Source organism: Periophthalmus magnuspinnatus, chromosome 2 (genome assembly GCF_009829125.3).
Source record: "Periophthalmus magnuspinnatus isolate fPerMag1 chromosome 2, fPerMag1.2.pri, whole genome shotgun sequence".
In the NCBI taxonomy this organism is placed as follows: domain Eukaryota; kingdom Metazoa; phylum Chordata; class Actinopteri; order Gobiiformes; family Gobiidae; genus Periophthalmus; species Periophthalmus magnuspinnatus.
In genome coordinates, this window is record NC_047127.1 from 12,966,011 (window position 1) to 12,990,358 (window position 24,348).

A 24,348-nucleotide genomic window follows, 5' to 3' on the forward strand; every position below is an offset into this window, starting at 1 on the left:
GTCTATTATTAACTATTATGCAAATCCTGCATTTCTACATTTCATTTCAGATATTAAGAGGACATTTTGCAAGCTTTAGATCAGTTAAAATAAATACAATTAAAACATTACAGTGTGGCAAGATCAGAGCTTGCAGCAATATAATAATCCAATGGTAAACATGGATAAACCAGGCCCAAAAAGTTATTAAATTATGATGGATTATTTCATATAGATGGCTGCAGGTAGAGTCAGACCTGTTTGCATAGAAATCAGCCATTGTAAGATGTCATAAAGCTTGCATTTAAACACAAATGGCTGAGACAGTGAGCTGGTTTTGTGTGATTCTTGATGAGGCTAAGCTAACCATCGTTACCTGCGCATACAGCTGCTATATCCACACACACCGGCGCCACTGCTGTCACGCACTGTTAGCATGAACGTGTTTACTGCTAACACACTAGCATTACAGGTCAGATTAAACAGTTAATAAACAAGGTAACACTTCAGGAGCACGCAGTCACCATAACGCATTTTTCTCGTGTTGTCTTACCGCTTTGCACAGACCTGGTACCGAGCAGGAGCAGTAGCTTGTGTCCGAGGAGAGAAGGAGGCGGCAGCAGCAGCAGCAGATCCGACGTAAACGAGTGACGCACGGCACGTACACGCTCAAACACGACGTCTTAGCAACGCAGGGTTTTAGCGTAGCAACTGCTCCACGTGGGTCTTGTTATGTTAGCATTTGCACTTTATTTGCCCGGGTAAAAACTGGATATTCACAGCGATAATTAACTTAACTGAGCTTGGAGAAGGGGTTTTATCCGCCGAGGAGTCAACTGTACCCGGAAGTGATGTAAAGAAATGTAGCTAAATTAGAGGAGCTGAGTTTGTTGTTGTGATTTTGACAGGTATGTTTGTGATTTGAATTAACATTGATCTCTGGTTGATATGTGCAAAAGTTATGATGTTATTTATGTAAGATGGGTTTAAAGTTACATATCGCAACGTGAAGTTTGGCTAAGCTTTCTAACATAAGTGAATTAACACATTTTGGTGATCTGCAACAAGTTATTAAGCTAATGGGAGCTTTTAGTACTAAGAACATGCAACTAATGAATTATATTTTACTGGTGTGAGCATTACGTTTAGAAAAGCTATTTAGGAAAGATATTGTATTCAAAGCTATTATATTCAAGGCAACTGTTTCATTTTCAGTTCATGATCTGCTGTTTCCAGTGGTGGAATAAGTACTAGATTTTGTTACTTAAGTAAAAGTATAGATGCTGGAGCAAAAACAAAAACAATAGTAATTTTAAAAAATACTCAAGAAAAGTATTAAAGTACCAGTTTAAAAAATTACCTAAAGAGTGAAAATTATTGTGAGGTTTTGACGTCCTCAAATGTAGTGATTTTGATAAACATTTGTGCTGAAATTTGCTCAACAGAGACAACTGAATCAGTCATTTTTCTATCTTTTTCTTTGTATATTTTTGTTTGGTCAAATTATGAACATAGTAAAAGCTAAAGTTATATCTGTCAGCTAGACAAAAATTTCTAGGAGTGAAGACGTTTTGCTCCTCATCCAAGCCGCTTCTTCAGTTCTGGTCAGATTACTGCTGGACACTGCCTTATGTCTGTGTGAAGAGAGAAGATAACTACACTGAAACTGTAAACAGCTATTGTTTACAGTTTCAGCCTTAACAGCCTCCATTCAACCTTTAATGGCCCTACTGGCTTGCTCTATTGTTCTCAACAATAGATGTTTACAGTTTCAGTGTAGTTACCTCCTCCTCCAGATAGATATAGGTCAGTGTCCATCAGCAATCTGAGCAGAACTAAAGAAGTGGCTTGGATGAACAGCAAAACTGGCTTCACTTCATCTACGTTTTGTCCAGTTGACAGATTTAGCTTTGGCTTTTACTATGGATCAGACCTAGACGACTAAGGCATTACACAGACATCAAATTATGAACGTGTTAAGGATAAACGCTCAGGCTTTTCAGCTGGTTTCAAACAATAATAAAAAATACTTTTACTTTTCTGTCCAGTTCAAAAATGTTGTGTAATAGAAAGTACAGATACCTGCTCTCAAATGTATTGAAGTAAAAGTAGTAAGTAACATACAGATACCTAAAATGTGTACTTATTTAACTACAGTACTTGGCTACTTTTACTTTGTTACATTCTATCACTGGCTATTTCACAACTATAGCACACCTCTATTTCTAAGAAGAATATAACTCATTATGCTATTAAAATATTTAATACTGCAATAAAATATGCTAAAAGACTGGTAAAAACACACATCCTCTCAGTATTTTGTGGCACTAGATTGCACGGGCCAATGAAAGTGGAACTGCAGTGTGCTTTGGGCAGACACACATTTGCTATAGTCCCAAGCAGGTGCAGGTGTTGCTGATAACATTAAAATCCAACATGTTCCATTAGGCCTTTCCATTGCGCTGTAATGCTCAGTGCAAAATCTCCAAACAAAAACCTATAGTTATCCAGCCTGTTTTAAGTCACATTAAAATACTGGCAAAAGTATGCTTGAAAATGTTGATTGCTTAGAAATATATACAATACAAATATTGTGCAATTTTTAACAATAACTGACTGAGAGACTGACTGGCAAGAAGTAGGGCTGCATGATTTGTGATGTATGTTTTAATAATAGAAATGCCTTCAAAGTTCACATTTTAAACACTTCCAGAAGAATTGGCAAAAAGACTGAAATATGAGCTGACAAACTAACACAAGAAACACATTTCAGAACATGTTTGTACAGATCTAAACTAAAGGGTTAGCAGTTTTTATGCAGAATAAGACAGAGGTGGTTGCATTTATTGCTATTTGCTGATAACATTCATTCAAATTACGATTTCAATTCAGTAGCAATTTATCTGTGTCTGTAGCAAGTTGTTGAGTTATACTATTCAGTACTATAACTAGTCTAGATACTATTTGAAAACATTATATATAGGACAAAATTGGGCTTCACCTGGTTTTAGTATAGTCTTCATCTATAACAGAATCAGTAAATGACCGCATTACAATATTAAAGCCACGGTTTGCAACTTTTTAGCCAAGAAATAAACAAAAATAAAAGCTAGTGTTTTTTATTTATTTATTTAGTTGTGTAAATTGCATCCCCACAAACCTGACTCTTATTTGGTCTGGAGGAGGGCCATTAAAAGTTGTTCCTTTTGGCTATAATATTCCTCACTATTGCATAAAATATGTCTGTCTCCATGAACAATGTTCTGCAGTGTAGCTTTAAATTTCTGTTTCCATGCTTTCAGGTAACGTGCGACCTCCGGAAAGTTGCAACCTTTACCTTTATACAAAAAACTAACATTTTATGATGAAAATTACAGTATATTATCTAAAAAAAAAAAAAAAAAAAAAAAAAGAAACTTTCTTTTTAAATTATCATTGTGGTATCGACATTGGTATTGAATCTTTCCTTAGTATTGAAATGAAAATGTTAGTATCGTGACAGCACTACTACAGGGTTACTGGCTGAAGGATGGGTTAAACGTAAAGGGCAATTTCCATAAAGAGTCTACACAAAAATGCATTGGCACTTTGTTCTTGTAATGTTCTTTTAATTGTGTACTTTTCTGTCTAATCTATACAGAAGCTGCCTGACCGAGCGGCGGATGAGGACTTGCTAATGGAAATGGATGATAATGGCTCGGAGACCTCTCGCTGTGAAACAAGATGGTCCCCGCAACTGTCAGGGCTCCCGCTCAAGCTCCTACAGCGCCTTATGCCTTTCCAATGCCAAGGAGTGGAGTTCGCCCTCTCCAGGAACGGACGGTAAGAAAACAAACAAAAACGCATTATTTATAATTTTTATTCTGATCTAATAGTGTAAAATGTCTTAGAGGGAGTTAGGGCTGCAGGATGTATCGCAATTAAATGGGCTTAGGCAAAGTTTATTGGTCACAAGGGAAATTATGTGGACACAGTAGCGCACACATTACAATATAATATAATAACGAAAATACAAATGGTTAGAATAAATTCAGAATAAGTACCAAAAATAGCAAGAGACTGGGGTTAAATAAGGCACAGCTATACAGTTATATACTCTACCAGTCAAAAGTTTGGACATACCCTCTCATTCCAATTTTTTTCCTTTATTCTTACTACTTTTGTACATTTTATTTATTTTTACATACAGAAGACATCAAATATATAATGTAAGATCAATGGAATTATGTATCAAAGAAGAAAAGTTAAACAACTCTACTAAATATTTTTTTTAAATATATTTTATATTCAAATCCTCAAAGTCATCACCCTTTTCTTTCTTGGAAATTATTTAGTAGTTATTTAATTTGTTTTCTTTACTACATAATTCCATGTATCTTGCTTCATATATTTGATGTCTAAAAAGTAGAAAGTAGTAAAAACATTCAATGAAACTTTTGACTGGTAGTATCTGTACAAGTAAAAGTATAGTAAATATAAAATATATTTAGGAGAAACAGTGCAAAAGATGAAATATTGATTTGACTCAACATGGTGTCGAAATTGCAATTAGGAAACGGCAAGGACAGCAATTATTTAGCAAACATAATTTCCTTATCAAACAACAGATCATCCTGAGAAAAAATCACAGTGAGATTTTTTTCCCAAATCGTTCAGGCCTTACTAGTATTTTGGTTCTGATCTGATCCGTATAAAATGTCTCATAGGTACTTAGTGAAGCGCTCTGCTTTTTTCTGCAGGAGGTAAAGGATGTGATCTCACAATGTGAACAGACTATTAATGCGGAACAATACATGACTTGCTTTGAATTTTAAAACAGGTTATAGTGAATGCATTCCACCGTGTGTAAGAAAGTATTACCCCTTTTAAATGCGATTGTTTCTTGTGGATAGGCCGAGTAAATACAGAGATATGCACCACAGACCATGCCAAAATACCTGCATCAGTTCAGTTTTGTCACAATGGTTACATTTTAAACTGAATTTCAATACGACGGAATAGGCTTTATGATCTGTATCTATTGTTTTGTGTTCTTGTGGTTTTGAAATATATAGTTTATATAATATTACCATGTGGTCATATAGTTCATATATAAATCAATACTTTTTAAAACTGCAGGAAATGTTGAATGTGTTCCCATTTAAGTCAACTCATTTTCTCAGTACAGTGGTATCTCGTTTATGACGGGGGTTACGTTCTAAAAATAACCCGCAGTAGGCAAAATCCGCGAAGTTCCAGCTTTATTTTTTACAACTATTCTATATGTTTTTGGCTGTAAAACCCCTCACCACACACTTTATACACTTTTCTCACACATGCTCTAACATTTTCTCACATTTCTCTCTTGTTTAAACACTCTCAAAGTTCAAACCTTCGTAAGCGCCTTTGTCGATGCAGAACGTTTCATCGACATTGTGGGTTTTGTTGGGGAGAAACTTGCAAACATACAGCACTTCAGAGTCACACTGTGATCCAACATTTATGTAAATTGGTCTGAACACATTCTGTACTACAGGAGACACGGCACGGAGGAGACTGATCTACAATGGTCTACAGTCCCTTAGCCAATCAGGACGCAGAACACAATGCGTGAAACAGCGAGACCGCGAAAGGTGAACCACGATATAGTGAGGGACAACTGTATCGATACTTGTGCAAATGAGTATCCAGTATTACTGTCGATTCATATCTGGGTATTTATATTTTTCTGACTACCATAGTTCTATACATTTTTTAGGGGCGGCTCTCCCTCTCTTTTTCATGTCCTCGCTTGTCAATCTAAGACTAATCCAAGTAGTTTTATTATAAAATTTTGCCACATACTTTCACTACATCCACATATTTAAAGGTGCAATCTGTAACTTTTCTACTTCTATCCATGAAGCTGTTAATGCTTTGCCCGGAAAGTCCCTCAGCATGCCATTCACCTTATCCATTTGGCATTTGTTCAACTACAGCTGTTTATTGCTCAAAAATACGTAAAAAAAACAACACGCATTCTTAGCAGGCTCGCCTCTCCACAGAACTGACCTGTAACTTGACCTTGTGATGCCATTAGCTTGTCTACACGTATATAGAAAGGTTTAATTTCATGCTGTGGAACAAACCAGGCAAAAGTAGTAACTCATCTCCATGGAGTCAGTCACGTGAGCAGAGCCTTCAACAGAAAAGTTCCACAGTGTACCTTTTTAAAGTCGACAGTCTTTCTCAGTTTGTTCAATATCCAGTCGGCCTATTATATCTCACTGAACCATCACAAATATGAGAACTTTGCGAGCTGCCCTTCGGAGCCCAAATGTTTGTCTGTGTCGCGCATTATCAGCAGGAAGTAGCCGAGACTCTTCCACTTCTTTTGCTCTGCGTCCAACCAGTCAATGCGCGCGGGGGGTTAGCCAATCTAAGCTAGTCCGCTGTGATGTCGGGGCGGCCATATTGATTCGCGAACACTGGGAGGCACTACTTTGGGGTCAGGGAGTCAATTGGCTCTCTATGCACCATGTGGACAGACACCTCAGTCAATTGGCGTCAGGGTGACAGGCGGAGCAGCCCCCGAGGGTGGAGAGCGGAGGGGAGAAGGAGGAAGCACGGGCGCAGGGCGTAGCTGTACTGCGAGGGGAGGAGAGGAGGAGGAGATTGAGGAGAGGAGGAATAGGGATGAAAGAGGAGAAGACAGGAGGAGAAGGAGGAGAGGTGGAGGAGAGGAAGAGGTGGAGAAGAGGAGGAGGAGGAATAGAGGCCAAGGCGAGGAGGAGGAGAGGACGAGGAGGAAGAGAGTACGAGGCGAGGAGGAGGAAGAGAGGAGGAGTAGGGAAGGAGGAGGAAAGAGAGGTGGGGAGAGGAGGAGGAAGCGAGGACAAGGCGAGGAGGAGGAAGAGAGGACAAGGTGAGGACGAGAGGAAGAGGTTGAGGAGAGGACAAGGAGGAGGAAGAGAGAACAAGGGGAGGAGGAGGAAGAGAGAGGAGGATAGGAGGAGGTGGAGATCAAGAGGTTGGAGAGGAGGAGGAGAGGAGGTGGAGGAGAGGAGGAGGAAGAGAAGACAAGGTGAGGAGGAGGTGGAGAAGAAAACGCTGAGGAGAGGAGGTGGAGGAGAGGAGGGGGGGGAAGAGAGGACAAGGCGAGCTGGAGGAGAGGGTTGAGTGGAAGAGGTTGAGGAGGGGAGAGGAGGAGGAGGAGGAAGAGAGGACAAGATGAGGAGGGGAGAAGCGGAGGAGAGGAGGATGACAGGAGGAGGACAGGAGGAGGACAAGAGGACAAGGCGAGGAGGAAAAGAGGACAAGGCGAGGAGGATAAGGAAAGGAAGAGAGGACAAGGAGAGGAGGAGGAGGGGAAGTGGAGGAGAGGAGAGGAGAAGAAGGAAGCATGGGTGTTGTTATATTGCAAAATAATGGAAAATAATGGAGGAGAAGAGGCTGTCTTGTAATAGTTCTAATATAGCTGTCTTGACTGTATTATTGATGAATGTGTTCACTTAATGTCCACCACATGCAGGGTTAGGGATCAGGGGTCAGGGGTTAACAGAGAAATGACATCAGGTCTTTGTCATATGAAGTAAAGCCATAGGACATGGGGCTGTAACATCTGTTATAATGGTGCGAAGGATTCCTTTGCCTGACACTTCAAATTGAATTTTAGTGAGCAGTTATTAGTACATATTAAGTTGACATGCATTTAAAACCAGATGCCCTCCCTTTCATAACCTTACAATAAATCAGTATTGTTTAATATCAGAAAAATATGAATGTTGTATGAAAAAAATCAAGTTTGAAGTTCTATTTGATCGTTTAAATAAGCACCAAGCAACCTTTTTCAACTGAAGGCTCTGCCATCTGCTTGTTTCCATGAAGATGTTATGGAATTCCCCACCGCATGGCATTAAACTTCTCTATCTTCATGGACACAACCAGGTGACTCTACCAGGCCGAGTTACAGGCCAGATCTGTGGAGTGGCAAACCCAGTTCATGGTCACTTAACTGTCTACATGGATATGCACAATTGCAGCTGGGATTGCCTCTCCACAGATCTGACCTGTAACTCAACCTGGTAGCTTCACCTGCTTGTGTGCATGAAAATAGAAAAGTTTAATACCATACTGTGGAAAATTCTATTCATCTACTTCTTCCGTCTGTTAGTACTTATGTGAATTTCTATGGCGCAATTCGAAGGCCTTACAAAAATAAACGCGGACTTGAGCTGAGCGACTAAAAACAGGCTGAAATTCTCCTCTTACACCTGTTTTCACCGTATTAAAGCTTTGCCAAAATATCAGTGTTGTTTAAAACGCAGACCAGCAGCGAGTGACAGCAGCGAGGTGGCCCCAGCTCTGCTCTGCTCTGATAAGACCAGAGAAACGGGAATACACTATAACCACAGTGTAAGACCAGCGAGGGGAGTAGAACATAGTCAGAAAGGGGTAATAGCAGTCAAAACAGTACTCGAGTAGAAATACTTTTAACTTCAAAGTGATATTACTCAAGTAGGAGGAACATCTGGGTTAGAATTTTATTTAATACTCTAGAAAAAGATTAGAGATCGACCGATATGGCGTTTTTCATGGCAGATGTGATACAGTTTTGTTTAGAATCCAGAGAAACAATGGCCGTTAAGCTCTGCCGATATTTTTGGACCGATACGCGGGACCGATTTAGATTATCTCCACCAAAGTTTATAATTTGAATGTATTACAAACCGTAGTCATATTTTGTGCCGTATTCTCTTTGGACTAAGGTGTTCAAATGAAGCGTTCTACTTATTTTAAGGTAGCACAAACCAAATATCGCCCTCTGCTGGAGATTTAAGGCCGATAAAAAGCACAAATATCCAACCCAAACGTCGAGAAATGAAACTTCTATAGGACCATATGGACTAGTTTGGCTTTTTAAAACAATTGTACTGTTATTATTATTAATGCAGGCAGAGACAGGTAAATGGCCACTTTCTATTAAAAAAGTCCAGATTGATGCTTTATGTTGCAGCGTAGGAGTCACTTTAAATTCCATTGTGTACATGCGATGCATCAAAAGTAGCGGAGCGAATCGTCAAATATAGAGCGGCTGCATTGGAATAGCGGCTCTGTCTGCACGTGTGGGAGGACACTGAGTTTGATAGACTTTTACGGTCCACTAATGTACCAAAGTTGCATTAAATTTTGACGATAAAAACCCGTGAGATGTACTTGATTGTGCTGCGGTGATCATATGTGATTTTGCGCAGTTAAAGATGGTCTGTGTAACTTTTCTGTTCACCACTTGCTCGTCACCGTAGAGATGTTATTTCTTTGAATGAGTTGCTCCACACTATGGCATTAAGCTATTCTGTTTGTTTGCGTTTATTCAGTTGCACTTTTACTGTGAACAGGCTCGGCTCTCCACAGATCTGACCCGCAACTTGGCTTCTTAGGCTTTCTCGCTTGACTCCATGGAGATAGACACGTTTAATGCCATACTGTGGGCCATTCCAGGCACTATAGTAACATTTCCATGGAGATGAGCAGGTTTTGGACGCTTCAATAAGAAAAGTTCCATAATACACCTTTTTTAAGTTTTTTTTTTAAAGTATAGATTCAGGTGACATTGACACAATGAACTTGGAGAAAAATAGCCTTCCCAAAAATCATGATATAAATTTGATGTGCTGTTATTAGAGGTAAATATATTGTTTGACCGATATTTTCACTTTTTAGCAAATCAGTTATCGGCTTTAAATCTGCAACATAAGCCCATATTTTGCTTTGGCCAACTTGCTGCCTAAAACTTTATTTGAACATTTAAATGGAAAGGTTACTGCTCAAAACTTGACCAAATTGCTCTGTTGAAGGCTTGTGGTAAAAAAGGAATTACATCATTTGTGGAAAATAATCAAAATCACAGAAATATCGGCAGAGTTTATCGGCCGTCGGTTGCGTTAGATTCTAAACGATCGTTATCAACATCAGCCATGAAAAGCCCCAAATCGCTCGATCTCTAGCTGTTATGAAACCTAGTATGCTTTGTCTAAAACATTATTGACTTTGAGAGAGTAAGGGTGCTGGGCAGGTCCAAAAACAGATCAATAGTTATGTGTGTATTGTGGCCGGTGTTACTAAACTGTGATCAAATCAGTGTGAACGCAGCCAGAAAGTCTCTGTCCAGATTCAAGTTTGGAAATGTGAACGGGACCGTGAAAGAAAAACAACACAAATCTAATCTTATGGCCTTGTTTGAACGGCCATTCTGCAAGTTATTACTGTATTTTCATTGGATATTTTTGCAGCTTTTGGATTGTTTTGTCTTTATTTCAGAAAATGTACTCAATATTTATCTTTCGAATAAAATCAAAACAAGAATTAATAAGCTAAGCATTAAGCTAGCTAATTAGGGCTGTCCATTGTGTTGCAGAAGTATCGATATCGCGATGTTGACTGATTGATTGACGCAATAATCGATAATGCAACATACTCAATATATCACAATAACACCAAGCCTCTCTATCTGACAAAATGCAATGTTTTTTTTTAAAGAATATGTGAAATAATATAAAATTATTCATGATTTTCCATATTACCGTATTTTCCAGACAATAAGTCGCAGTTTTTTTTCATAGATTGGCCGGGGGTGCGACTAATACTCAGGTGCGATTTATATGTGAAATAAATGTTTTTTCTTCATTATTATGCATTTCCCGAAAATATGTTAAGTGCAAAATTAGCTTGATTCAGTCCCGGTTTTGTCTCTGTTACGTTTTTATTTTGACCACCAGTAAATTAAAGCATGTCATTTTTTGGTTTTATTGTAACTAAAATTATCAAATGTATTCAAATAGCACAATAATATATTTCAATACCACAATAATGATAATAAAAAACACTCAGTATTTAGACAATAGAATGTGATTTTCAGTATTAAATGGTAGTACTTTCTTCTTTATTCCCATGTGCTTTATATCTGTGTAATCCCTCATTCGTCCAGTAGGTTCCATAGTGGTCCATGGGTGTGTACTAGTCTATGTGTCTTATACTTGTGAAAGATACAGATCAAGATCATTCTAAAGATATTAAGGAAAGGTTCATTTCTGTCCTGTGAATGTGACTTTTTAAAATATTGATTCTTGCTCAAATGAGTATTTAGTTTCTCCACTAGTTTTAGTATTGATTAGTATCAGGTTTTCGATACTTTTATTTATTTTATTTATTTATTTGAAGGACAGTGTTCAGATACATTAAAAAGATGGCTGCACCAGATTTAGCAAAATGCTAATTTCCATCTGTAGTCCTTGATGACAGCCTTATGTGTAAGTAAGCCACCACTGTAATAACCCTGTAGTCAGCAGAACAACTGAGTTATGGCTTCATCTTTTCCTAAAGCTTTTTCACATCACTGGTGAAAAATGGAATCGTCTTTATTACAATATTTACTTTTGTGCAGTGTCCATTTCCTCTGAACATAAAATGGGTTTGAATCTGTGAGTGCAATAAGGATTTATGCCCCAGCTGGAGATCTGCTCTATTACGAGCCGTGAAAAATGTCATTTTACTGGCCATTAGTAACCAGGAGCCTAATAGTCAACTTCCCATTATTTGGATAGCATCCATCCAAGCCGTTAGAATGAGCTTTTATATGATAAATTCACTGTTTAACCCACTGATAAAGGGGGAAGCGTATGCGCAGGAGGTACGGCAAATAAATATGCAGACCATATTAAAGTGAATTCTGCGTTATTATTTAACAGGCGCACGAGCCAGCCTCATGTTTGTACCTAAATGATATTTGCATAAGGTTTTCTCAGTGTAATAGCAGTTTGAAGAGGGAGAGGGGGTATTATGCAAAAATGTAAATCAGCTTTTTGGAGCTTTCCACCATGTTATAAAGCTGTTCCCTCATCAAAAACATGCCTGAAGTGGTTTTAGATGTAATCCATACATGTTTGAATAATGGTGCTTTTTAAACCCTCCTTACTGTTAGCTGTACGATCCTGCCCAAGCCTACGTCACCCATGGTCCCGCTCGGATATTTTTTATAAATATGCAAAAGCAGGATACAAAACTAGACCAACCTGTCTGGCGAACTAAGCAATCTATGGCGGCTTGTCCACAAACACGAGAGACACGAGAGTTACTTTTTTCTGATGCTTGCTATGGTCTTTACTTCTTCATCACATTTCACACCGTAGAACTAGAAAACACATAAAATATAATAGAAGCTCTGGCTAAAAAAATATACATAGCACTTTGGCCTGATGGTAAACAAACCAGTGAGCTGAAAACTTTATATTTTACTTCTTATTGGTGCTCTGTTGGGACTGATCTCGCATTAGCGCAAAAAGGCTGAACCAGAAGACAGGAAGTAGTTTTTGTGACCTTAAACTAGACTCATTGCCAGAAATCTTGGTGTTGTTTTTAGATGATTCTTTCAAATTTGTCCAAGAGATCAGCCAGGTCGTCAGATCTGGCTTTTACCAATTGCGTTTACCGGTACTCAATAAGGTGAAGCCATACCTGCCTTTTACCTTCATCACCTGCTCTCTGTCAGGTTCAGAAATCATTTTAAGATTCTGATGATTTCTGATGATTTCTGATGGTGTTTAAATGTCTCCATGGGTTGGCCCCTCCCTTTCCCTTTGAGCTTCTTTCTGGCCATGTTCCCAGTAGAAGGTTGAGATCAGCAGACCACATGATTTTTGTGTATCAGAAGAGCCCAATCTTCAAATATTTTTTAAAACTCATTTGTTTGCACCGGCTTTTAACACAAGCCGAGCGGGACTCTTTTATTGTATTGTTTTATTGTGTTTTTGCATGTTTAGTTTTATAAGATTGCACTTTATATTGCCTTTGTACAGCACTTTGGGGAGCTGTGGCTGTTTTAAAATGTGCTTTATAAATACATTTGACTTGACTTATGATAAACAAAATATTTGCAATATTGTTCAAAATGAGATTGGATTTTTCTTACGGCCTTATGAATGATTAATAAAGACTGAGAAACTAAATATGAAAATGTATAAAAGAAACAAGTCATGTATATTTTCTTACAGGTATTACAAGTCCACTGGTCAAACAAGTGAACTGGAACATATATAGTCAAACAACACAGAGGATGGAGAACAGGGCACATTTGTGTAGAATCAATAATTGAAGCACCTCTGAAGCAACTCTTTACATCTAAAAGAAGTTATATTTAGTTCTGAATGTTACAAGAACAAGAAGAAGCGATGCTGTCCGCAAATGGGAGACACGTGACTGGACTGTCCCAAGATAGGGTGGTGGTTTGTCACACTCTATGGGCCAATTCTAGACCCTTCTGGATTCGCACTGACTGCTCAGGCAACCAGAAGTATAATACTCCCTTCGTCTGTATTCTGTTACAGTCTGACCATACACTGTATAAAGAAGTGGACTCAGTCAGTGTGACGTCAACCGTAGCGCTCTGCTCCAGTCAAATGAAGCTGATCGAGGCTAGCAGTTATAGCGGCAAATTTGGAGCCATATTTGGAATCCCGACCGGCCACCTGTTGCTAACGCTAGGGGCGACCTCAGGGGGAAAAGGTGCCCGATTTGTCTGTTATTAATGTTCATATCTTGATTTACAGACACAGTAGTGAAATAAAAACACCAGGATCATGTAGAGCAGATTAATACAAACATTAAGACAAAAGTGACGAGAAGGGGGTCAGCAGTTATGCAGAGATGGGTGACGGCTTTCTAATGTAAAATGAATTGGAGCCAGAGTCGATGGAGCCGGAGGCGCGCCCATGATTCCTATTTGGAAGACGGCGGCCAGCAGGTTAGCTATGTCCATTCTGACACAGGTAGAGTCATTTGGTCAGAACTATGAAGATCTGTGAGCAAGGACCTGCGACTTTGTTTAAGTTCCCTCCCGCAGTCTCTCAGAGCGCGCACCCCTGCAGTCTCCTGGCGTCTCCGTGCGGGCTCCACACCGGGGTGCTACCGCCGCCGCTGCCTGCTACCGCCGTCGAACCCCGTGGGAGGGTCAGGGCCTGTTTGCTGAGCGGAGGTGTTTGTGACAGTGTGCGGCTGCGTTCACAGATAACATTAAAGTCACCGCGACGACAGGGACCACGTGCCGTCGTCAGGCAACGGCCCCGGAGCCCGAGCCTTCTCCCAAGCCTCATCCCGACACTCAGGTTATTTAAAGGAGGATGATTAATGTGTGGAGAAATGGCGAGCACCTGCCCCTCTCCCCCCGTTCTCCCCCCTCCCGCCGCGCGTCTTTGTTCCTGTGTATTCTCGTACCCCCCCTCCTCGCCGAACTCTCCCCCCACTACCCCTCCTCTCACACCGCTGCGTACTCATTGCGCTGACTGGGCCGGTGTGCTGGCAATTAGAAAAACCACCAGTGGCAAGGTGCACATTAATCATGTTCCTGGGCTGAAAGAGAGAAATGGGGCGGAGAGAGAGGGGGAAGCGTCTGGGGAGGGGGAGAGCAGAAATAATGAGCACTGTGTCGGAGGTATTCAGGGCTCCTCAGCTGCACTGTTTGCTCTGACATGATGTTGGAGGCTTTCGTGAATAAGCAGGGTCGCCACAATGAGCCGGGAGCCGCGGGTCCCTCTGTATCTCCGTGGCCTCTCTGTATCCATAGGTCCGCTCTATTGTTCTGTCCGGTGTATCGCTCTGTGTAATGCGCCAACCCAACGCTGTTAAAACATGAGCTATCAGAGGAGCGCTTTACTCCATCACACTCTTAGTCATAATACAACTACAGGAAACTAGTGTAAATGTGTCTATCAGTGGATCAGGGGCTATTATCTAACGCTCATGTACTCCTTTGGGGTGGTGCGCAGAGGATGCAGACAGAGCGTTCTGCGTGTTAATAATACACACTGGGCTACTAAAGCTAACCCCATATTTACAACAAATTCCTGTTAGTTAAAAAACATGAATTTCAATATTAGTTAAAGCAGACCTATTCTGCAAAATGGACTTTTCAGAGCTGTTAACCGTGTTATTGTTGTTTCCTTCTCATCTACACTTCAGAGTTGTTTTTGGAGTGATTTGTGCATGTTTGAGTAGTCTTTAATCACTTATTTTCAAGACGCCATATTGCCAATCAAGTCCTGTTTTCACCACCACCCGCGTATGTCCACTGCTGGGCACTTCATTCTCCAATTTTATTTTCTTAATCGGTGATATGCGGAGCACTCGAGAGTGTGTTGCGTAGTCATTTGGTATAAATGAAAAAAAAAAAAATTAAATTGCACTTTCTTACACAGGATTTAGCAGACTTTTCAGCAGTTTTTATTTATTTATTATAAGTCGTTTTAGATTAATATTTCAATTTAAAATATGCAAACTCCATGGGTGTCGTAGATTATAACTATAGAGCACACACAAGCACAGTATGTCTTCAAGATCTAAATGCAATGGAACGCAAAATATTTATCTGAAGTAGTTCTGACATTTTATTTAAGCGCATGGGTTCAATAAAATGTCATTAATCACCTGTATTTCGATCATGTTCATTTGTTATTTTTAAAGTGATGGTGTGTAACTTTCTGGAGGTGGCGCGTCACCTGCATGTTTCCATGGGAATAGAACATTCTTCATAGACATAGGGAAGTGTTATGTCATACTGTGGAATATTACAGCCAAAAGAAACTTGCAGAAAGGCCATCTTCCAGGGCAAATAAGAATCAGGTTTGTGGAAAAGCAAGCCCACTCACAGAAAGAACACGTTTTTCAAAATGTTTTAGTGCAATAAAAAACAAAATCCAAAATATGTTAGTTTATTTGTTGTTTAAAATCTTACATAATGGGACTTTAAAGAAACACAGCAAAAATCACAAGGATGTATAAAGTTACCTGGATAAAGTGACTTGTCTTTGCATATTGTTTAGATGTCATTAATTAGTTTTCATTTATTTTCTATCCTTAAAAGGCCCATATGACGCTAGAAATCCTGCAAACCCTGCACCTTCACTAGAATTTTGGATAATTTCAGCCCCGATGTTGCCGATCTATGCTGGATCAAAAGGTAAAAAGAGCTGTTAACTTGAAAACTACCACTTCATGACATCACAAGGTGGAACAGAGCATTTTGAGCTTTGGAGATGTTACAGACTAATAATAGTGTTGTTACTCAAACATGTGTGAATGAAACAAAACACAACTCCAGGTCTGTTTTGAGGAGGTAACAATATAGGGCCTTTAATTAAGATGATTTTCCAGTGTATGAATAATATCAGTCCTATTTTACTTCTTTCTCACTGACGTCTTTGTTTCACACCTTAAACCAGTCAATTAATTGGTTTATACTTGTCAAAACAAATCAAAACCTCTATCTCTATTGAAATCAGTTTAACGAATACATTTTTTTCCTTTTGCCGCAAAGTACACTCAAATTTCTTTAGCATCCAAAATTTGGAGCCAGTAAACGTTGCTAGAACTCCAGATACGACAGATTTCATTGAATTAGTTTGATGAGAAAGAGGTTACACCATTCGGGCCTAATAATGTGAATAGACTTTTAGAAATTACCACATGGACGAATTTGTTACTTGCCAAAAATACACGCGCAAAATAAAGCTAGTTAATTATGAATTCAGCATGAAATCTTATTATTGTTGCCAGCCCATAGATCACGTATGCCTTAGCGCGACCTCAACATTCATCAGAATAGGCCCCCATCTGGTAAAGCAGTAATGACGTGTTACCTAAAATAACATGCTTTTTAATTATCTAGGCAAGTCATTTCAGCTCCATCCCAACTCGTTTGATAGCTTTAAGTGCAGAAATATGCAAAAATAAATTGTTTTTTTTGGGTGTTTTTTTTTTCCCAGACTACTTGAACGTAACTTGAAAAGAAAGATTAATTTGCGGAGAACATTTTTGAAGTGCGTTTTATCGGCAAAAACAAAACATTGCTGCGAATACATTTATCTTCGCAGAGCCCGTTCGGATCACGCAGCGTAACTTTGTTTTGTGGGGAAAATTGTCTAACCCTGCAGAGACAGAGAAATAACATAAATATTGGATTGTAAAAAACGCCAGTGACAAGATTTGTAAACGGTTTATGAGGAATTATTTTGAAATGGTCAGTGCGTGTGGGCAGTATGTAGGGCTGCAGGGTTAATCGTAATCAAATAGAAATAGCAATTAGCAACTAGCAATTTCCTCCACAAGCAAAATATCCTGTCTTCCTCTGCATAAAAACTGTGCAAACATGTTCTGAAATGTGATTTTTGTATTTGTTTATTTTAATAGATTCTTTTTCCAGACCAAGGTTTCGTTTGTTTTCACACCTGTCAGTTTGGACTGCTCACTAGCGCCTCAGAGTGGTCACGTGATGTTGATGTGACGTGATTTAAACGGGTATTGTCGCTGACTTCCTACCGACGGTGGCAAGACGACAACGCCATCTGCAGCCTGACATCCTCTATAAACCGGGACGAGGGGCCTTTTTTACTGTCACACACCCGGGATGCTGTCCTGAAGACGTCGGACTGCAGATGGCGCTGTCGTCCTGCCTCCACGGGTCAGGTATGAAAACGAACTAAACCTTGGCCTGGGGAAAAGGAATCTATTAAAATAAATCACGGAAGACCAGATGAACCTCATTGGATGATTCTTGTATTAATTTGTCAGTTCATATTTCAGTCTTTTTGTCATTTCTTTTGGACGTTTTTAAAATGTGAAGTTTGAACAGAAACCTATCCAAATCTAATCGCAGTCACAGTGCTTGTCAGAAAATGCTTCAGAAGTTATGTGTTAAAACCAGACACTAACCGCATTGGCCATTTCCTGAATATTTTTATGATTTTGAGAGGTGATATCTCTCCATATCGTTAAATTGCTATTTTTCTGTGTTTAAATGTGCTTATATTGTATGTACAGTGATAAAAATAATATGGGGACCAAAATATTACTGTATTTTTACTTCATTTTTACTTCAAATTCAAAATTCTAACTTAAATTATATTATGTTAAGTTGTTCCTAAAGTGAATTGCAATGATAAATGTAAATGCTAACGTCAGGAAGGGCATCTGACGTAAAAACAAGTCATTATGCAAGAACTCAAGACAGATTATTTGCTGAGACAACTGAATCTAAAATAAACTAAAAAAAAAAAAATTAATTTGAGAGCTACTTTGTCCCAGTTATTTCTCTTATGGATCAGTTTGTCTAAGTAAGTATATTTTTTATCATAACTTATTTTGAAATTGCAATACATCTAATCTTATATTTGGACGTAAAAACGGTATTTTCAGAGTGCAAAGTTTGGATTATAGCTGTAACAGGATGCAATGCTGATAGACATCAACGTTTTTAGCTTTTTCTCATTAAAACTTTTACCGATGCTGTTTAACTGTTCTTTACTGTTGTATATTTTAACATAAAATCACAAATACCCTAGTCAGATATTCGTCGTAACATTGTTTGGACTCTGGAAAGGGCTTTACAATTTTGAGAATCTAAAAGCAATTTTCCGGTGAGAAGAGAGAAGAAAAATATAAACTGATAAACTAATACAAGAATCCTATGCATTTCAGAACATGTTTGTAGAGGGGTAAAAGTTTATACATAATAAGGAAGGAAATGTTGTTGTTTGCAGCATGTTACTCAAATTACTGCAGTATTTGCGATTAGCTAGTATAATTTGGCTCTTTCTGAGATGAAGCAGGGCTGGGCGTGGTTAGTACTTGTATGGGACACCACTGGGAATATGAGGTACCACAGCGGGGCAGCACAGGCTCTAATATAAACAAAATTGTTGTGTCCTTTGGCAAGACACTTCACCAACATTTTCTAGTATGAATGCGGTGTGTTTAAGTGTTGGTGGTGGTTGGAGGGGCCAATGGCACAGATTGGATTGGACTTTATACACTTTTCTAACACAGGCTCTAACATTTTATCACATTTCTCTCTTTTTTAATGAATTAATAGTGACTCGCATGTATTTCACAGTTCCTTTGACTGTGCGTGTCTTCGTCCTGGCGCCGCGCTGCTGTAGTGTCGATCCACCATTTATGTAAATTTGTCTGAACACATTCTGTACTGTACAGGAAACACAGCACGGAGGAGACTGATGGACGATGGTCTACAGTCCAACAGCCAATCAGGACGCAGGACACAATGCACATTCATACGCTGTAAAAAATCATGGAAAATTGCTCTAAAAACAAAAAACAGCATAGCAAGCAACAACTGTACTTCATTTCGAGTACTTGCTGATACCGACCAGGCATTATGTAATAAATCTCATTCATTTCAATGGGTATTTATAAGGTCACTTTTCAGTCTAGATGACTTATTTCAGAGGCTTTTTTAAATTTCTACTAAATTTGCCATACTTCTACCCTTTTTTTTATGCTTTGACCAATACAGGCATGTTATACTGTTTAAAAAGCTTACACCCAGCTGTATTCAGTCTCTAGATTTCAGTTACTGTAGGTCGTAATGCAAGCCCAAACAAAGAATCGCCAGCACCACTTAGCAACATTAGCATGCTACTAATCAACAAATATTTGTCCATCCCTGATTACTATTATTATTATTCAAATTGCGTGCTAGCTGAGTGCGATGCATCTTGCAGCCCCAACTCAGGACTACTTTTACATTTTGTGTCCAAACTTTTGACCCTTAGAACAGTTGACGCAGTATTTTTTTTTCTATGACGTCATGGTATTTTCCAGACTAGCCCATTTACAAACTTTCGCTCTGTTTGTGTTACAGGTGCATGATCGCAGATGAGGTAAGCACGCACATCGCTGGCTCAGGAAATCTATTTTTTCTTCTTCTTTTTTTTTTCTTTTCTGCCCTCCAAAAACTAAAAACCTGTGACTTAGCTATTCGCAGTGGAAATGAATTTGTCAGGCCAGTTCTACGCTCTGCACAAACCTAATTCGTTTTGACACTAGACTCATCCCCAGACCTGATTACTCCAGGACCTCACCTCTGCCAAGACGTCACGGGCAATTTAAACAGACGATATTCCATTGGAGAAGACGGAAATATAGCGCCGAATGATTTTGTTTTGAAGATATGCAAAATCAGATTATAGAGCACTAATTTTAGAAATCCCACCAAAAACTGTTAAGTTGCGGATTGTAGGTGAAATAGAACGACAAGCAAAAAAGTTGAAGTATAATGTTTTTAAAAAGTGCCGGGATATGACTTTAAATCATTATTTCAAACAAAATATAAACAAAAATCATGATTCAGCGGCTATATGCATTGTCACCCATGGTTAAAGATGCCCTTCGTAGCTTTTTTGTTGAGTCCGCCATCTGCTTGTCTTAATGGAGATGTTATTGCTTTGCCTGTAATGTTCCAAAGTATGGCATTAAACTTATCTACCCCCATAGAGACAGGCGGGTTTTACAAGTTAAAGGTCAGATCTGTGGAAAGGTGACTCAGCTCATAGTAACAAAGCTGATTTTCAATTCATTTTTAAGCAAGAAAATCACCAGTAATTGAATAAAATGCAAAGTGGATATGTTTAATGCCATACTGCGGAACAATCCAGGCAAAGCGATAACCATGGTGACGGATCTCCATAGAAATTTTTTTGATTCTCATTGTAAACAACTTGATTACAAGTGACATTTAACATATCTCTGTTGAACTAAGGCAAAACAGGAAAAGCCAGAATACACAAAAGTCAAAGAATCAGTCAGTCAATCATGATTATAAAGCAATAAAAACAAGATCGATTTACTTTTGTAGAAGACTCGCCCACTTTTATGCCCAGGTGTTTGTTGTTGTTGTCGTCTCAGATGGGGCTGGGTAAGACCGTGCAGGCCATAGCAGTGGCGTACTCGTACAGACAGGAGTGGCCTCTGCTGGTGGTGGTCCCGTCCTCGCTCAAGTACCCCTGGATCGAGGAGCTGGAGCGATGGGTCCCAGAGCTGAAGCCCGGGGACATCAACCTGGTGGAGAACAAGAGCCACACTATGTAAGTCCAGATACATCCAGTAAAACACATGTGTCAAACTCAAGGCCCAGGGGCCAAATGCGGCCCGCCATGTCATTTTATGTGGCCCTCGACAAGGTAAATTTAAATGTATGACTGTCTTAAAATGTCAGTTTATCAGGAGTTATGCAGTTACACAGACATATTTTTTTTATATCTTTGCAAATTTGAGACAAACCATTTTGCTGATGTGTGAGTTTGACCCCCCTGCAGTAAAAGGACACACTCTGATCTGAATGGTCACCAACTAAACGGTCAGTGAGTGAATTCTTGACATCGTACATTGTGGTTCCAAGTACCCTCACATAACGCCTGTATTACTCCTAAATGAATATTACAGTCACTTTTAAATACGTCTTCTCTTTGCCAACATTAGTTCAAAACATCATCATCTTTACAGTGACAAATTGCATTTTCATTGTAAACAAAATAAGACTAAGCATTTCCCTTACAGTCCCTGCTGCTGTGGGGTTGGCGTTGCGTTACGGGGCCTGTATGTTGTAGAGGCATCGATTCACAGGGCACCAGATAATGACGTTGGGGACCGCAGCGCAAACATCTGCCCGTAATTTGAGTTTAAGCGATACTTAACATCTGTTTACACGTGCTGACTCTGAGAAAACGGTCCACCAGGTACAAGCTGCCATATTAACATTTCTCCTCATGAACTGAGACTAAAGCCTTTATATATATTTTTATATATATTTTATGCTGAAAAATTTGGACGTGATATGGAGATTAACAATTGAGAACAAAGTATTATATCTTTTTGAATGGATTGCATGTAAAGAAATTGACTTTTTAGCAGTTCTGTTGACTAGTAGTAATATTCCCGATTTGAAGGAGTTTGTGAGGACCTTTCCCCATTCAAAAGATATATATATATATATATATATATATATATATATATATATATATATATATATATATATATATATATATATATATATATTTTATTTGAATTGCAATATTGCTATGACAACAGAGGATCGTTGCAATGCCAAATACTTTAATCGATATGTGGGGTTGGGTGCTGCTAATATATAATTTTTGACTATTCTCACTCATTTGTTTCCCTTTTTTGCATAACATCTGTAATTAAGTGCAAGATGGCATTAATGTCATACCGTGAAACATTCCTAGCAAAGTAATAACAACTTCTATCAGAAAACTTCCCATTACACAATGAAGTACATCATTAAATACCCCATCACCCCCCTCCCTTTTGCTATGAAATGAAAGAATGCTGTTTTATACTCAACAAAACAAGTCCAAACTCCGTGTTCAGAAGCAGCAGAATTTCTTTCTCAGTCATTAACAGTTAACCACGAGGCATTCTCAACCTCTTCACGCCTCATCTGTGCCACCAGGTGGATATTCTTTATTTAATTCAAAACAAAAACTAGGGTAAAGTTGAGGTGATTATAAAAGTATACTGTGAAATAAGGCTGCAAGATTAAGCACAAGTCAGTTTGAATGGACGCAATTAGCAAAGTACAAAGGCTAAATCTTTTTAAGTAACATAATTTCTTCCACAAACAACACAATAATATCCTGCCTTATTCTGTATAAAAACTGTTAACCCTGTAGTTTAAACATGTTCTGAAATGTGATTCTTGTATTAGTTCATCAGTTCATATTTCAATTTTGTCAATTTTTGGGGACATAAAAAAGGGAGCGTTGAACAGAATCAAATCATTTAAGCCACATTATGCAACTTTTTAGCCTAAAAATAGACTAAAATAAAAGCACGTTTTTTTTCCATTCTTGTTGTGTTTATTGCACTGCAAAATGAGGGCTTCCTCCTACTTGTTTCCATGGAAATGTTGTCCCTTTGGCTATCATGTTCCAAAGCACGGCACAGAATGCATCTATCTTCATGGAGATTGTTCAGAAGTATGGTTTTATTTTAGTTACATACCTTACATAACCGTGCCTTTAAAACATGAATCACAATCACAATTTCAATTCTTGTCAGAAATATCACAGTTAGATTTTTTTCCCCCCAAATAGTTCAGCCCTACTGTAAAAGGCTTGCATGGCACATTAGTCAATAATGCAGAAATTTCCCTTCAAACAGGGAATCGATGATACAGTGACAGGGTATGAAGCGGTTTTTGCCCTCAGCAGCACTTTTCCACTTTCTCACGTTTAAAATCACAGCTCCTGTTCAATATTGCGGGACATGATTTGAGTGTCAGGTTTTTGGAGCCTCGTGACATACGGACACACTCTGAGATTCATTTGTCAGGACCCAGTCGCCTGTCCATCAAAATGAGCTGTTACTGACTTCCCACACCGGGCGAGCGAGGGGGAGTCAGGGTTGAGTTAGACTGCAGTGAATGAGTGTAGCAAACAGGAAGGAAAGGCACTTTAGATACACAGATAAAATGAACAGAAGGGGTCCCAGGATTGACCCCTGAGGCTTCCCAAAGGTCAAGGCCATGTGATCTGAGACATAGTTACCTGGCCAGACAAATCCAGACTGATACCCTCTGTATTTTTTTATATAGAGGGACAGAGAGATATCAGTCTGGTCTCTACTCCCTCCATCGCATCTTGAGCCAGATCCAAACGTGAAGATTTGTTTTTTGGTGACGCATGAGAGACAAAAGACCTCATTAATCATAAAGGTTAATAAAATGAAATAAATAAGATGTTAGTGCTTTGTCTGGAATGTTAGTGGTCCTTTAAATCCTCAATCCACACAAATATACAAAAGTTGAATTACATAACTTATTAAAAACTAAAATCCTGTTCTCATAGGGGCATCAGCAGCAGTAAGGTGACAGTTTTGGGGTATGGGCTGTTGACGTCAGATGCCCGGGCCTTAGTGGAGGCTCTGTCCCGACAGAAGTTTGCTGTGGTCGTAGTGGACGAGTCTCATTACCTCAAATCCAGAAACGCTGCCCGAACCAAGATTCTGGTCCCACTCATCCAGAAAGCCAAGAGGGCCATACTGCTCACCGGGACCCCCGCTCTGGGACGACCTGAAGAGGTATGGAAACTAATTTGTCACAATGCTCACATTTCTAACTTGATTTTGATACTAAGGAATAGACTCGATACTGATAGTGCAGTATTAAAAACTCCTTTTTTATACAATAGACTGTCATTTTCAACATTAAATTGTAGTACTTTCTTTTATATTATTATAGGATCCGTGGGTGTATACTAGTTTGTTTGTCTTATACTTGTTTATTTCTGTGAATGTGACTTCTTTAGTATCGATACCTGCTCAAATCAGTATCTAGTTTTGATACTAATAGTAGTATCAATTTTGTATCAGATTTTTTTATACTTTTGACAACCTAAATGAAAACTGAAACCAAACTGGAAGGTAGTAATTTGGAACGTGATGGGTTGGTGGGTTTTGGTAATACTGGCAAAATATTACCTGATTAAATAATAATCATGGGATATTTTTGCAATCCATCTAAAAGAATAATTGCTAATAAATAAG

General features: G+C 38.9%; 2 protein-coding genes across 5 annotated transcripts in view; one reads left to right on the plus strand and one right to left on the minus strand.

Annotated features, from left to right (window-relative positions):
* Positions 1–635, minus strand: part of LOC117382509 (R3H domain-containing protein 1-like) — an 85,841-nt gene extending 85,206 nt beyond the window's left edge. For 2 of the 3 annotated variants that reach the window (XM_055226997.1, XM_055226974.1), the window contains exon 1: positions 533–610. The gene's annotated coding sequence lies outside the window, so the exon portion shown is untranslated. Of the gene's footprint in view, positions 1–532 lie in introns of all 3 variants that reach the window. The other variant, XM_055226996.1, reaches the window with a different exon arrangement.
* zranb3 (zinc finger, RAN-binding domain containing 3) overlaps positions 616–24,348 on the plus strand; it is a 162,078-nt gene continuing 138,345 nt past the window's right edge. Inside the window, exons 1-5 of one of the 2 annotated variants that reach the window (XM_033981176.2) lie at positions 814–887; positions 3,620–3,801; positions 19,646–19,664; positions 20,689–20,867; positions 23,652–23,883. In XM_033981176.2, coding sequence (XP_033837067.1) covers positions 3,656–3,801; positions 19,646–19,664; positions 20,689–20,867; positions 23,652–23,883 — 576 coding nt within the window. In that variant the 5' untranslated portion in view covers positions 814–887; positions 3,620–3,655. Of the gene's footprint in view, positions 888–3,619; positions 3,802–19,645; positions 19,665–20,663; positions 20,868–23,651; positions 23,884–24,348 lie in introns of both variants that reach the window. The other variant, XM_055226965.1, reaches the window with a different exon arrangement.